General features: G+C 39.0%; 2 protein-coding genes across 2 annotated transcripts in view; one reads left to right on the top strand and one right to left on the bottom strand.

Annotated features, from left to right (window-relative positions):
- Positions 1–16,576, top strand: part of DCBLD2 (discoidin, CUB and LCCL domain containing 2) — a 95,246-nt gene that overhangs the window by 63,131 nt on the left and 15,539 nt on the right. The window contains exons 5-12 of the mRNA XM_059687950.1: positions 2,562–2,634; positions 2,942–3,075; positions 5,107–5,147; positions 5,954–6,169; positions 6,954–7,078; positions 12,377–12,527; positions 13,343–13,429; positions 13,576–13,701. Coding sequence (XP_059543933.1) covers positions 2,562–2,634; positions 2,942–3,075; positions 5,107–5,147; positions 5,954–6,169; positions 6,954–7,078; positions 12,377–12,527; positions 13,343–13,429; positions 13,576–13,701 — 953 coding nt within the window. The remainder of the gene's footprint in view (positions 1–2,561; positions 2,635–2,941; positions 3,076–5,106; positions 5,148–5,953; positions 6,170–6,953; positions 7,079–12,376; positions 12,528–13,342; positions 13,430–13,575; positions 13,702–16,576) is intronic.
- Positions 4,733–16,576, bottom strand: part of ST3GAL6 (ST3 beta-galactoside alpha-2,3-sialyltransferase 6) — a 109,891-nt gene continuing 98,047 nt past the window's right edge. Inside the window, exon 11 of the mRNA XM_059687953.1 lies at positions 4,733–4,785. Coding sequence (XP_059543936.1) covers positions 4,738–4,785 — 48 coding nt within the window. The 3' untranslated portion in view covers positions 4,733–4,737. The remainder of the gene's footprint in view (positions 4,786–16,576) is intronic.

Below are 16,576 nucleotides of genomic sequence, written 5' to 3'. Positions count from 1 at the left end.
AAGTAGAAGAGTTATCTATATATATAAAAGCCTCAGTGACCGTTATGTCCAAATGACCGGTCAACCAGTTTCTATGGAACGCACTGACCACCAGGGGGCAGAGGCTCAACCCAGGCGCTGCTCCCTGGTGGTCAGTGCGTTCCCGCAGCCAACTTCCCCAGTCCCTCCCCCGGCTGGCAAACCTTCTGTGGTCCCACCCATGCACAAATTCGTGCACCAGGCCTCTAGTCCTATATAATAAAAGGGTAATATGCAAATTGACCCTAACAGTGGAATGACTGGTCGCTGTGACGCGCACTGACCACAAGGGGGCAAATGCTAAATGCAGGAGCTGCCCCCTGGTGTTCAGTGTGCTTCCACAGGAGGAGTGCCACTCAGCCAGAAGCTGGCTCTTGGCTGGCCAGCACAGCGGCGGCAGCAGGAGCCTCTCCTGCCTCTGCAGCAGCGCTAAGATATTAGTCAGTCATTGCTCGAGGACTCCCGGGCTGCCAGAGAGATGTCTGACTGACAGCTTAGGCCCAATCTCCCAGGGAGTGGGCCTAAGCTGTCAGTCAGATATCCTCTGAGGGGTCCTGAACTGTGAGAGGGCGCAGGCCGGGCTGAGGGAACCCCCCCCCCCCCCCCCCCCCGCCAAAGGACCGGGCCTTTTGTCTTCTATAAAAGGACAAGAAAATGGTTTAGGCTATTATGGAATTTCAGTGTTCTTACCCAAGTAGCATTTCTGCTACAATTTCCATGCTTTATGCCCTCATCCCATGCTTTCTTTGACTAGAATGAACCTCTAATTGATTTTTCCTTTCATTTCTAACCTTTGCTGGCCTTATGCTGCTATTGAGGTTGCTGCCAAGTTATTTTTTAAAGTACATATCTCATCATTCCCCAGCTTACAAATCTCCAGGTGCTCCTAATTAAGACAAAAGTTATCCAGATTCCTTAGCTTGGTGTTCAGGATCCTGGCCCAAGGTCTTGGCCATTTCTCTAATCTCATCCCATGCATTCATGTTGAAATAGCTGTGGATCGCTTACACTGCTCTGAACTCTCAGAACTTTGGCCTGGGATCTCTTTACTCCTCTCTACTTGGCCAAGTCATTCTCATCTTCTGAGACCATCTCACTAACCTCCCTGCAACTCACTGCCTCTTCACAAAGAACCTTTGCTTTGTCTTCAGAAATGGTTCTGTCTCTATGGGATGGGTCGCTCTTCAGCACTTGTGGGGGACCCTGGTCTGCAGAGTTAGCTCTGGCATCAGTGTGTGGCACACAGCCTGGTAGAGGGTGCGCTGTCTTGTGCCCCCCACTCTCTAGCTTCGTTGTCACTGCCCAAATGCGAGCTGCCATCCTCTCTTGCCTGGACTACTGCACTGTCTGCCTAACTGTCCCAGCGTCCACTCATGGTTCCTTCCTAGTGGCCACAGTACTCTCTTAAAAATATGAACCAGATTGTGTACAGATACTGTCAAAAGCCTTTACTAACGCTCTGTTTTTACTTAGAATTGTATTCCAGACTCCTCACCATAGCCCACAAGGCCTCTGCATGATCTGGCCCCTGCCCCCACTTTAGCCTCCTCTCACACTAACTCCCTTGCTGACTGCCATTCACCTGCACTGGTCATCCTCAGTTCCCCGCACACAGTTCCCTGCCTCAAGGGCATGCAGTGCCTTTTGATGAGGATGCGTTACACTTCTTCAGAGCCCATTCCCCGACGCCCTGACTCAGGCAGTGCAGAGCCTGTTGTGAGCAGACCCTGGAGGTATCTGCCACTTACCAGCCACGTGACCCAACAGTTCCTCAGTGTCCTCATCTGTAAAATGAGGAGAATAATAGTACCTACCACATAGGGTTCTTACGTGGATTACTGGAAGCACTTAGAATGCTGTCTAGCACTTAGTAAGTCTATTCAAAATGTGTATTACTTTTATTAAGTTAGATTCCTCCCAATTACTTCATAGAGTTCCTTTTCTTCATAGCCGAATCATAATCTAATTAACTATCTGTGTGTCAGTTTAATGTCTTCCCCACCACTGGAAGGTAAACACATTGAGGACAGGAGCCATGTTTGTTTGGTTGACATTTGTAAACCCTGTGTGTCAGCACAGCCCAGCACTTAGACATTCAAGTAAATGTGTTGAGTGCATAGGTGGGTGAGTGAGTGCGTGAATGTATGAGTGAATGAAAGAATACAAAACATTTTTTAAGACCAACATAAATTTGATCGATAGGGGATGGGTAAAATAAATATGGTTTATCCACAAAATAGAATATCATGTAGCTATTAAATATGGTGAATAGATTTTACAATAGAAATATGTCTGTATTCATTATGAAATGAAATGATCAAAGCTGTTTGTAAATAAGAGACAATTGTAAATTTGTGGGTAAAGATGTGTGTGGGCAGATCGGAGAAAGTCTGAAAGGGCTTTTTAGGAGTGCTGGTTCTCAGAGTGGTGAGATGATGATAATGATATTCACATTGAACTGAAAATGGATATGTGATGCTTTTGGTCTTTTCCCCCAAAAAACACAGTAGTATATGCCCTTTAACTTGTTTTTTATTTCATAGTAAGTACTGCCCAGCTGGTTGTCTGCTTCCTTTTGCTGAGATATCTGGAACAGTCCCTCATGGATATAGAGATGTAAGTTGCCTGTAGACTATGTTAAAGTTGTGATAGGACTTTATGTTTTTAAATTTCAGAATAGGTAAATGTGTACCTATTGTACATCTTTGTAGTGATGTTTTTCTAGGAATTGTTTGTTTTTGGAAATATGTAATGTTTTATTATTTTTCTTCTAAAAAAATGTATGTTATGGCATCAATAATCTGTCCCATAGTTTATTGAGAAAACTGCCCAGATAAACTAATTTCTTGAGGAAGTGTAAGTCTTATTTATGAATTATCAAAAGAAAAGAAAAAAAACTGACTTTTTTTTCCCCTTTCTCAAGTCCTCGCCATTGTGCATGGCTGGTGTGCATGCAGGAGTGGTGTCAAACACCCTGGGTGGCCAGATCAGTGTTGTAATTAGTAAAGGTATCCCGTACTATGAAAGTTCTTTGGCTAACAACGTCACGTCTGTGGTGTAAGTATACATGCTGTTTATAATAAGCAGGCTGGGCAGGGGCGGGATGGGGACTGGTAAGGCCTCAGCAATGTAACAGTTAGTGGTGTTCAGGAAATACCATTTGTGCACTTAGCTCTTACATTTTTGTGTGCTCAGTGTCTGCATGTACTGAGGAGGACAGGCAAGGTTGTACTACTTGGCTTGTTCTCTGTCCAAAGGTAGTCATTTGCAAGCTTGATTGGTTTGTTTCTTCTTTTCTAAGTGTTAAAAAAGCGGAGAATAAGAGTCTAGAAGTATTTTGTTGAATCCATACTTGATATTAAAGACCAGAACACATAACTACTGTGTTCCTTATAGCCTGTGTGACCCAGGATGAACTGAGAATAATTGAAACACTGTGATGTGAATTAAATTTTGACATTAATCAGAAGTGGTAGTATTATGAATCTCCCTCTCATCCTCAGAGAATATATTCAGAATGTATTTTCATGGTTCCCATGACTTTCCACTATTTTACAAAACTTAAACTAGGCATAAATAAGCAGAAGTTCAGACATTAGATAGAAATGCAGTACTCCTCATCTGTGTCTATGAATCTTGCCTCTTGGGTATGCTCAGTCCTACACACAGTACTGAGTCTGTCTGAAACCAGCTTCTCTTCAGAGGCCCTGGGCCAGTTTCCATGCAGAAGACAGGAGTGGACCACACCCTCAGCTGTAGAAAGCAGGAGTCAGCAGATTTTTTTCTGTAAAGGACCAGCTAGCAAATATTTTAGGCCTTTCTGGGGCACATGGCTCTGTCACTTTTCCCTTTTTTGTTTCATTTACAACCCTCTAACCATGTAAAAATGATGCTTTGCTCGCGGGCCACACAGAACAAGCCATGCCAGGGCTATATACCCATCACTAGTATGCAGTCAGCTTCCTTTCCTTCTTTTGGTTTCTTCTATATGCTTTTATGAAGATTCTTTCTTTCCCATGGTCTGTCTTTGGAGAGAGTTTTTTATGAATTCTCTTTCTCATCTATACTAATAAAAGGGTAATATGCTAATTAGACCAGATTGACCAGAAATCTTCTGGACGTCTGACTTCCTTACAGACAGGGGGCAATCAGGCCAGCACGGGGGAAATTAGGGGGCAATCAGGCCGTCAGGGGACCAGTTAGGGGGCAACCAGGCCAGCAGGGGGCATTTAGGGGGCGACCAGGCCAGCAGGGGACCAGTTAGGGGGCAACCGGGCCAGCAGGGTACCAGTTAGGGGGGCGATCAGGTCAGCAAGCAGAGGCAGTTAGGGGTGATCAAGCAGGCAGGCAGGCAAGCGGTTAGGAGCCAGCAGTCCTGGACTGAGAGAGGGATGTCCAACTGCCGGTTTAGGCCCCATCCTGCAGGAATCCTGGATTGGAGAGGGTGCAGGCCGGGCTGAGGGACCCCACCTTCCTTTGCACGAATTTCATGCACTGGGCCTCTAGTACTTAAATAAGGACAAGTTGCATCCACTTGTAATGACCTGGATGTTGTGCTCAAGGCAGGAGCCCCAATCTTTGAAATTGAAGTGCAGTGCTGCCCTGCAACACTATAACTTGTTCTAGACATGCTGATTCCCTGTAACAAATGCAGTCTCTCTCAGCAATAGCCTGTTTACCCCAGGAAATTGGAACCTCCTTGTCTGAGACTTACCCCTTTCAGTGCACCTTCACCAGAAGCAGTTGCCATAGGAAAGGCTTAGGAGTCTATTTCATGAAAAAGAGATAAAAGAGAAATATATACTCAAATATATACTCAAGATAAAAGAGAAATGTGTTACAAGAACACATTTGCACAGTCATATGAAACTAGAAACTAGATACTTGTAGACATTTATGCTGATGTCAGAAGTTCTGCTTAGAAAATAGACTTTTAATTTTTACTAGGAGTTTATCAATTGTCTAATATATAGCCAGAGAATACTCTTAGTTCTTTATACATTAAACACAAAAAGGTTTACTAAGACAAATATGGGGAACTCATGTGTTATGTGATATGTCACAAAAAAAATACTGTCTCTCTTTCAGAGGACACTTATCTACAAGTCTTTTCACATTCAAGACGAGTGGTAAGCCTTTCATGGACTTTATAACTTACTATAATTTTTATAACACTGGATGCCAGACATTGTGCTAGTTGCTGTTTGTTGTACTTTCTTATTTAGTTGCCACAATAACACCTATGAGGTTAGAAGGGCATTTAGTAAAATAATGAATGAAATAAGTGAAGTTCTATGTTAATAGGAAAATGATCATGGAAGCAAGGAATTTTTTTCTAGGAAAGGTGATTTTTGAACTTGTTTGAAGAAGTAATTCATTCATTTGACTGAAAATATTTGAGTGCCTTCCTTTATTCGTCAGGGACTCTTCTGGTCTAGGAAGACAACAGTGAGCATAATCAACAAAATTTTGCTTTCCTGGAGCTTACGTTCTGGTAGCGAGAGATGGACAATAAATAGTGAATAAGTCAGTTATTATTTATGTATTGTTTATAATATTATAAAATATGTAGAAAATGAAGGAGGAAGGCTAGCCAATGCAGGAGGTACTGATGGGATCAGGACAAGCCTCAGGGAGAATGGAACATTTGAGCAAACACCTGAAGGAGTGTGAGTCACCCATTGACCTGGGAGCTTGTCTGGGGAGAGGGTAATATATCACCATTAAACTAATGATTGCTCATAAATAAATATACACAGTTCCTGACAAGACACAAAACACAGACCCAAAAAACATGTGCCTAGTTTTGAAATTTTTCTATTACAGTGTAGTATTTGCTTTAGTGTGTACAGGTACAATAGAAAGTTTGCAGTGAGCAAGATTTTATAGATTTTAAATTTATAGCTGGAAACAGTGACTTTCTTTTTTGTTTCAGGTTGTTATGGAACTCTGGGCATGGAGTCTGGTGTGATTGCCGATCCTCAGATAACAGCTTCATCTGTGCTGGAGTGGACGGACCACACAGGGCAGGAGAACAGCTGGAGACCCGAAAAGGCCAGGCTGAAGAAACCGGGGCCTCCCTGGGCTGCTTTTGCCACTGATGAGTATCAGTGGTTACAAATAGATCTCAACAAGGAAAAGAAGATAACAGGTTAAGAGATGTAATTTTTTAGAAAAATTTATGATTCTTCTTTTTTTAGAACAGCTTATGATTTTATTTTAAAACCTGGTGACATCTAAGATTTTTATAGAAACTTAAGTCACTGCAAATTTAATTATGTGGTTTTAAGTTTTTTTTACTGGTGTTAGTGCTACTAAAGATGGTTTTATAAAAAGCGTGACAGAGGAGAGGAGTTGGTATTTGAGTCTTACTAGCTTTTCTTATTGTAATAAGATTCTTTTAAGGTAGTGTTTCAGTAAAGGGACCTGGAGACATCTGAAATAGCCATCTATTATAGTCATTAAAAGAAATTTATGTTCAAGGAGTGTACTCTAAGTGCTATAAATAATATTCCACATGTGCTGAGTATGAATTTAATTATTTAGAGCAATTTAGCAAGTGAGAAGCATAATTGGTTGGGATTGGTTTTGTTAAAGATTTATTTTGCTTTGGTACCGAAATTAATACTAGTAATCATCTTTAATCTGTTCATTCCTAGGAAGTCATTTTTACTCCATAGGTGCAATATATTTTACAATGATATGAACAGGGGCTGCTAAAATAGAATGGTTCTTTCCTTATGTGTGCTCATAATTCTCCCAGTCTCTACAAGGGAACAAAGCCCAGGATTTCGGTACTATTTAATGAAACCTTGCACTTAGATGTGGTAATGTGTTATGGGCAAAGATGTTTGAACAGTGTTTATGTTTCAGTGGTGAACAGACTTCAAAGACCAGACCATGTGCATTAATGAAAGCAACTCTCCATTCCTCAGGCATTGTGACCACTGGCTCCACCATGGTGGAGCATAACTACTATGTGTCAGCCTACCGAATTCTATACAGTGATGATGGGCAGAGGTGGACTGTGTACAGAGAGCCTGGTGTGGAGCAGGATAAGGTAAAATGATTAACAAGGTATTTTTAAAAACATTTTTTTAAATGAACCTTTGCCAAAAGTCACAGGAGCTCCTGTGTGGTCTAAAAGTTAAATATCGTTTGATCTTACTCTGCCCTCTTCTGGTCATTTTAGTATGGTTAGGAAATTCGCAGTGGTTCTAGGTCACTTTTGATGATTGTGAGGGTTAGATAATTTATTGATTCTTTTTTCACTACATTTTAATTCAGTTTTTAGATACTTTATTAGGAAATTCTAAAAGGGAACTTGTAATTTCTTGTCTTTAAAAAGCTTTTCATTTCCATACACAGAATGTTGGAAAAGCCTAATTTGTTTCCAGATTTCTACTGTGGTACATAAATTAATAAACATGACAGTGCTGAAACGTGCTAGACCAGCTGAAGGGGTTGAGAAGGGTTGAGAGTAGGCACAGGTGGCTCCCATCTAAATGTTTATCACTTTCACCTGGCTCCTGGCCCTTGCTCCACCACAAGGACCTTGTAATTACAAGAGTCCATGTCCCAGGTGAAGGTAGAGTCCTCCCATCTAGAATTGATAGATGAGCACATATTTTTAACAAGTTTTGATAGTTACACGATATTATCAGTTCTCTGTGAGTTTTGTTTTAGTTACATGATACTATCAGTTCTCTATCAGAAATATGATACTAGAGGCCCAGTGCACAAAATTCATGCATGGGTGGGGTCCCTAGGCCTGGCCAGTGATCAGGACCTACTGGGGCTGTCTTGCCCAGTCCCAATTGGGGCTGGGCTGGCTGAGGCCTCCTGCTGCCTGCCAGACAGGGCTTGCTGGGGTCGGGGGGGGGGGGGGGGCGCAGGAGGTTTGCAGGACAGGGGGAGGCACCGGGGGAGGTTGGCTGGCCGTGGGAGCTTGGCTGTGGGAGTGCACTGACCACCAGGAGGCAGCTCCTGTGTTGAGCGTCTGCCCCCTGGTGGTCAGTGCACATCATAGCTACTGGTCTTAATGGTCATTTAGGCTTTTATATATAGAGATATTAATATATCTTCATTTACCACTTTTCTCATCTGTTCAAAAACTGCAGGGGCTTCCTATAGTCTTTCATATGGATCTAAACTCTTCTGCTGTTATTCAAGGCCTTCTTTCCTCTCTCCTACTTGGTATCACATGAACTTCATATTTGGTGAGCCTCAGCCCATTGAAGCAAATAACAATATTGTCTCCATTTCTATCTTCTAATGCCCCCAAACTTGACTACCTTTTATTCTTAGCACATCCACATTTATTTGTATAATATTTATATTTATGAAGTATAGTGAATTTTTTGAAATTGTAAAAATTGTCCATATTTATATTATAAAAACACCTAAGAACATTGAATTATATTTCTGAAAAAGATTTTTTTTATTTCATTTTGAAAGATAATTTCACTGAGTTGAGAATTCTAGGTTGACAGTTTCTGGTTTCAATAGTTTAATTATGCTTACATTGTTTTCTGGTTTGCACTGTTTGAGCGAGAATTCTGCTACTTTCTTAATCATTGTTGCTCAATATGTAATGTGTCTTTTTTTTCCCCCTTGGCTACTTTTAAGATTTTCTTTTTATCATTTGTTTCAAGTTACTTGATTATGATGTGCTTTATGTAGTTGTCTTATTGTTTCTTCTTCTTGGGCTTTGAGCTTCTTGGATCTGTGGGTTATAATTTGCATCAAATTTGGAAAATTGTAGGCCTTTTTTTTTTTTTTTACCCAAATATGTCTCCTCTTCAGTTCTAATTACATGAATATTATGACTTCTGAAGATGTCTTACAGTTCACTGATGCTATTCATTGTTTTCATCTTTTGTGTTCTAGCTTTAAAAATTTCTACTGTTTTGTGTTCAAATTTAGTAATCTAGTCTAGAATGTCTGATATGCTATTAACCCTGTCCTGTGTGTTTATCTTCAGTATTGTATTTTCACCTCTGGATTTTCAGGTGGCGTCTTTACATTTTCTCCCATGTCTTTCACTAACATGCTCATGCTTTCTCCATTACCTCTGGAATATGTGGAGTATATAATAACTCAATGCCCTTGTCTACTAATTCTATCTACTAATATGTCCTAGATCTTTTTATGTTGATTGATATTATGGGTCATATTTTACATGTCTGATAAATTTTGACTGGTAAACTATATTTACATTGTAGAAATTGTAAACTTCATTGTTTGGTGTTAGATTTCATTTTGTATTATTCCTTTAATTTTGTTTAAACTTCACTCTGGGACACAGATTACTTGAAAATCTTTATCTTTACAAAGCTTGCATTTTTGCTTTATTACGTAGGACTTAAGCAGCCTTTTCTAATTTTTCCCTACTACTGAGGAAATAGTGTTCTAAATATTCAATCCAACATCCCATGTGTTTCTTCACTCTGGCTGTTGGCAGTGTGAGCTGTTCCCAGCTCTCTGTGGCTCTCGGAATTGTTCTACTGGCTCCTTTCTGGTGGTTTTTCACCTGTCCTGAGACAGTTTCTTCATATACAGCTGAAGATTTAAAGGGAATCTTCCTACAGATCTTTGAAGTCTTTCTGCAGTCTTCTTCCTCCTATGCTGTACCCTGCAAATTCTGGCTGCCTTGGCCTCTCATCTCTGAGCTCTGTCTCCTTGATTCAGCGAAACACCAGGCTCTCTCTAAGCAATATTGGGACAGGAGAAGGGCTCACCTCATTTGTTTCCCTTTTCTTAGGGATTATCTCCCTATGCTGCCTGTTGTCCAGTGTCTGAAAACCATTTTTATTTGATTTCATATATTTTATTTTGATTTCTCAGAAATGGAAAGCAAAAGGTTAAATCCAATCATGGATAGAAATGGAAGTCCTGGCATGGAACTATACGAAATAAGTCTTTTACCTCACTTATGTTAGCCCATCAGCTCCCTCACCTGCCCCCAATTCAAGGATAATTGGTGTATTCATTTTTACACCCTTTCAAAGCATGCAGATGTGCATGAGCACATACATGCAGATTGAGAGAGTTTTGAGTTTTGTTTTGAAATGAGAATGTGTGTACAACTTGTTTTTATAATATGTTGCTTTTAATAGTATGCCATATTTGTGTGTGCTAACAACCAATAAATTTAAGTTTCCTGAGAATGGAGACTTTGACTTCCATTTTCATTTTTGCCTCATGACACCTTGCAAACCTCCCTCTACATAGGAATTTATAATAGATGTTCATAGGTTAACTATAGTAAATCTTTTTTAAAAAAATGATTTCAGAGAAGAAGAGAGAGGGAGAGAGATAGAAATATCAATGATAAGAGAGAGTCATTGATCAGCTACTTCCTGCATGCTGCCCACCTGGGACCAAGCCCCCAACCCAGGCATGTGGCTTGACCAGGAATTGAACCATGACTTCCTAGTTCATAGGTCAGTGCTCAATCACTGAGCCATGCTGACCAGACTATAGCAAATCTATTTTACTTCGGTTTTGTTTTTGTTTTTGGTGTGTTTTTGTGGGGTTTGTTTTTTGTTTTTTTAGGGAGAGTGGAAAGTGGAAGAGAAAGGGAAAGACAGAGAGAAACATCGATGTGAGAGAAACACAACAATTGGTTGCCTCCTACACAAGCCCTGACCAGGGCATGGGCCAGGAGGAGCCTGCAACCGAGGTATGTGCCCTTGACTGGAATCGAACCCAGGACCCCTTGGTCCGCTGGCCGACACTCTATCCACTGTTATCCGCTGTGCCAAACCAGCTAGGGCTTACTTAGTTTTTATAAAATCTGTTTCCTTTAAATTTTTTTTTTTAGAGTGAGACTGCAGTATGGAGTAAAATCTCAGGGATATAATTTTTATGTTTATTTATTATTTGTTCCACTAATTCAATAAACTGTAAATAATATTGCCTTTATTTTATTTCAAAGTATATTTGAGGAAATAATGGAAGCTTACTAGTGTGGAGATTATTGTAATTTCAAAATAAACCTCTTAGAAAATGAAGGATATTAATACATCCTAGAAATTTGCAATCTAATGTCATGTGAATCAGCCAGGAAAAAAATAGCTATAATATTTGGAAATGGCTTGATTGAGGAAGTAAGCATTTACTTGCTCTTACCTTAACTAGTAAAAACAAACCACTTTGATTTTAGGCAGGTGCTCACTTATTGATGGTCTTTAGAAACTATCGATGATTTGGCCTGAAGGAACGGGAGGGCTCTTTTTTGCTTAGTAGAGCCCTGAGCATAAATCAGAAGACGCAGATTCAAGTCACTGCTCTATCACTGACTGGCCGCGGCATCCCATTCTGAGCTTCAATTTCCTGGGTTCTGTCTGATCACAGGGTTGTCATGAAGAGCAACTGAGTTAATCCTATGAAATGCTTTGTAATTAAGAGCTTTTCCAGTGTAAGGTACTGTCATTTGCTTGAATAGTTGAGGGAATGAGATATTACTTTAAAATTATATTTTTACCTAAGGGGTATATAATGCATTTGTTACTGTTTGGTGATGATCGTTAAATTAGGCAAGTAACTGTCAATCTTCTGGCTCAAAGAGCAACAAGAAAACAGAATACGGGAACTGTGTTTATGTAGTTTATCCACTAGGTGGAGGTATATATCTGTTGTGTTAGTATATGTTCACTTTCAGTCTATTTATTGGGAGGAAAATTATGAAAAGTTCACAGTAAAGCATTTCCTCTAAGATCTCATATGTTCAGTTAGGCTTTATTTGGAAAATAAAGTCAACATATTTAAACAAATATGGAATGGTTGGTAATTCCATAGGACTGGAGTTACTAATTATTAATAATAATTTACCATATTATTACAGTTGAAGCTCTCGTCTCAGATGGCCAAGTTAGCATTCTTGTTATGTTTGCATCATCTTAAAATCATTTTTATATTTCATAGTGGGGTTTTTTAAAATAAATTTTTGATGAAAAATGTGAAGCTTCTTAAAATAGAGACAGACTCTAGATAGAGAACAGGCAGACAGTTCCGAGGAGTATTGAGGGGGGTGGAGGGGAATCGAGCAAAGAAGGGAGAGAGCTCATTGGCATGACCAACAGTGTGGTGATTGGGTAGGGGGTATGGGAGAAGGTGGAAGAGGGCACAGAGGGGGTAAATGGTGATGGGAAAAATTATTTTTTTTTAAAAGAAAGAATGTGCAACATCTTAATAGTTTTCAAAATTGTGATTCATTTATTTTCTTAAAAATTAATTCTTATTGTCATACTTTGCAGATCTCATTTAAGGCCCAAAACAAAAACATGTTTCAGTGGAGCAATTTAGCCCTGGCCTCTGTTGATGTAAAGTACCAATTTTTTGTTGTTTTTTAAAGATATTTCAAGGAAACAAAGATTATCACCAGGATGTGCGTAATAACTTTTTGCCACCAATTATTGCACGTTTTATTAGAGTGAATCCTACCCAATGGCAGCAGAAAATTGCCATGAAAGTGGAGCTGCTGGGATGCCAGTTTATTCTTAAAGGTAAAACCACAGTATATTTCAGACATGGTATTTTCACTGGATTAATTAAAAATGCTAATTAACTGCTGTTCTCAGAGAAGGTAGTTAATAACAATGTGTTTAACCTCTAAATGATATTATCTTCTTAAAGGAATTTTTAAAAAGGAACAGTTGTCATCTTAAAAAGTTAGACATCAAAGTTATTTTCAAAATTACAAGTTGGATAGAGGGCATCATTCATGAGATGATATAATGAGATTGCTTTCCAAATCTATTCTCAATCTTAATTTTTTCTCTCTCAATCTTAATTTTTAATCAGGCCTCATGTAATATAATATTCATATCACATAAACACTAATGATTGATTATACTAGTAACTTCAGTCTAAGTGACTTTTACTTTGAATAAATTAAAAGTGAGAGTAACTTCCTTCAATATTATATAATGTTTTAATACTTTGTTTACTATTGTAGCTCTAAGAACTACCACTGTGCCTAACACATAGGGGGCCCTCCATAAATATTTCTCAAATGAATTGATGGGTAGTCTATCAAAATGCAATTAAATTTTTATAGCTTTAGAGTTCAACGTTATTTGCCTCCCCATTATTTTCCTTCTTAAGAAGATTACTCTCAGTTTATTTAAAAACTGAGAAATCCCAGTATATATGTGCTTTTAACACAGACTATATTTATCCTTCTGACATATTTCTCTGAGATTTAAAATTACTGTGCAGTATTAAGTATTCTAGGAAATGGTAAAGACATTTAAATTACTATTTTTAACTATGGTTTTTATAAGCAAAGCATGTAAACTTTTCTAAACTATTTTTCAAGGTCGTCCTCCAAAACTTACTCAACCTCCATCTCCTCGGAACAGCAATGACCTCAAAAACACTACAGCCCCTCCAAAAATAGCCAAAGGTATGCCTCATTTGAACGTGAAATGTTCATATTCCCTGGGTTTATGATATAATTTTTCATAAATATGTTAAAAAGCATTCTAAAATAACAATTTTAATCAAGTTGATGTAGATAAAAGAATAAAGTTTTTAAATCTTTTTTTAAAGGTCGTGGCCCCAAATTTACTCAACCACTACAACCTCGAAGTCGCAATGAATTTCCTGCACAGACAGAACAAACAACTGCCACTCCTGATATAAAAAACACTACCGTAACTCCAGATGTCACCAAAGGTGGATGAACCCAACATTCACACCTGTTATGTAGTCGTGTTTTACTGTTTGCAACTTAAGTTTTCAAGAACATTTCTAGCTTTTAAACCTTTTCCTCAGACTTGTGTTTTTTAAGTATAGCAAAAAGATTGATTCCCTTCCTTGGGGAAAACACTGACTGCTTTGCTCAAAGTGCTATTCTCTCGAGCCATGTAGAATTGTCTTTAAATATTTACAGATGGCTGCTGTATTCTAGGCCTCCTCTTGCAATTTTTGTCCCTATACAGCAAAACACATGGAGTCTCATGCCTAGAAATATTTCTAAAAATAACTAAAAGCCTAGCAGAAAACCTTTTTTTCTTTTAAGTATATTTTATTGGAAGTATATTTTAAGGAAGGGAGAGGGATAGAGAGTTAGAAACATCGATGAGAGAGAAACATCGATCAACTGCCTTCTGCACACCCCCTACTGGGGATGTGCCCGCAACCAAAGCACATGCCCTTGACCGGAATCGAATCTGGGACCCTTCAGTCCTCAGGCCGATGCTCTATCCACTGAGCCAAACCAGTTAGGGCCCTTTTTTTCTTTATTATAGATTAACTAGTGTCCCAGTGCACAAAATTAGTGCACATTAAAAGGGAATTAATTAGAGGCAATATTTTAATACTGCTATTTGCCCTTTGCCGGGGGGCATATTATGCTATTATTAGATTTGGGAACTTTTTGGTGAAACTTTCGGTTAAGGTTAGGGTAATACTTTTTAAAAATACTCTGATTTAACATTCATAAAAAAGTGGTCTCTGTTCTTAAAATGTTTGCTATTATAATTTTTCAGATTATAAATATAGATGTATTAGTAGAATTTACTTTCAAATTTTATTAATGATAAGTAAGGTATTGACATATACAAGGCATAGCTCTTTGATTTTATAGGTTGTCAAGAAACAAAATTTCAGTTGAATGCAGAAAACAAAGCCTCGGTGTTCTAGCGGAATTAGTTTCAGTGTTGGCAGACAAATAAAGCACACTTATTTTCAAGACAGCAGAGAAGAGAAAGCAATTCATCCAGAGTAACTTGTGCCATATAGAACTTGAATCATTCTCATTTTCTGAAAATTTCTCTGGATTCATATAACTTTCTCCAACTTTCCAAGTGTCAGTTTCTTTCCTATCTTCCAAACAAATCTAGAGGAAAGCAAGAATTCTCAGAGTCAGGAGATCTTAGTATCCATAGAGTGCTTCTTACAGCTTGCAGAAGGCATGCAAGAATCTCAGGCCACATGCCTGGAGGAAGGAACAGTCATTTTTATTGTTCAAAATCTGATTATAGAACCTTAAAATCTCAAACTAAGTGTCCTTAAAGCATTATCTTCCAGAACTAGGATCCCTGTAAGACTAAAAAGAATAACGAAGAATGTGCAGGTTTTTTTAATTGAAGAGCTCTTGTCTCCTTTTCTCTGGGACAGTGATATATAGACCCAAATCTAAGCAGGTGGTTTAGAGCCTCTGATTAAACCTCATTCTTCTCCGATTTCACAAAATTTAGAAATAAAAAAGCATATTTACTTTCTGAAGGTTTAATGCTGTCTAACCTGACAGGATTTGTTTTATGCACGCCTTCTCCATTTTCACATTCAGGCTGCAAGTGATGACGGAGGAAAGCAGGTCATAGTCAGGTTTGTGCCACAATAGCTTCCCGCTCCTCCTCCACAGGGCCTCAGCGCCAACCGGTAGCCTTTCTGTTTTCCATGTTACCTCTTCTGACTGTTCTCAACAGTTGCCTCCATATTTTTTAAACCTGTGACCCAAAAATATTCACTTACTCCCAGTAACCTCTTCAACTTCACAAAGAAAGTAGAAGCCATTAGAAGGAAGCACCCTTTCTGTGGAACCTACAAACTCACCTGTACCTCTGTCCACTTCAGTAAAAAAGAAGGGATTCCTCACACTACCCAAGACTGGTCACTTCACCTATGCCCTAGCCCCATCCATCCAGCTTCTCAGAGGCTCCCTGTTATTGATCATCCTCTCCCTGTCCTGTTATCGTCAGCCTCTTTCTGTCTTGGATACAATTATAAATGCATAAGGCGTGGCACAGTGTCTGACCCTCAGCCCCCAGTGGACATCAGCAGCTGTGCCATTCTCATGGCCAGGAGGGGTTGACAGATGAAGGAAGAAACTAATGTTGCAAATGACTTTAGGCAGCCCATTTTCTGGATCTGGGCCCAGGATTCTTTATCTGTGGAGTGAGAAAAGGGGATTAAATGAGCTCCTCCTCCCTGTAGGATCCAGTACTGTGTCAGTTCCTGCCCTGTTGATACACACATTGGGTTTCTATACTTAACTCGACGTTGTCACCTTTCTGTATCTATAAATATTGTGCCCCGGTGCTGCAACATTTCCATTTGTTGGGAATATTTTCCTGTAAGGATGTACTTACTCCTTTTCATTGTTGGGTATTTGGATTATTTCCAGAAACAAACTTCTTTAAAGACACATCCTTGAATGTCATCTTTATTTTTTCCTAAGAATAAATTCTAGATGTGGAATTGCTAAGTAATCATTGTTTATACATATTGCCCCAAAATGATACAGAAAGTATTATTTTATATTCCCATAAAAATACCTTTTTCCCAATATTCTCTCCAACAATAAGTTATTTTTAAGTAATTGCCAATTTGATAAGCAGAAATACGATCTTATTCTTGATTTAACTTCCATTTTTCTGATTACTAGTGAGGCTAACATGAATGGTCACTTGTTCTTTTAAATGTATTATTCATTCACCCCCACCAACTTTTCTATTCTTTGATTTTGACTTGTATATCCTGTCACATTTTAATTATAGTAACCCTTTATCGCATGCAGAACATATTGTCTCAGTTTATCATTTGT

This window comes from Myotis daubentonii, chromosome 3 (assembly GCF_963259705.1).
Source record: "Myotis daubentonii chromosome 3, mMyoDau2.1, whole genome shotgun sequence".
NCBI classification, from domain to species: Eukaryota; Metazoa; Chordata; class Mammalia; order Chiroptera; family Vespertilionidae; genus Myotis; species Myotis daubentonii.
The sequence above is the reverse complement of the archived record's forward strand: the minus strand, read 5'-3'. Positions and strand labels throughout refer to the sequence as shown.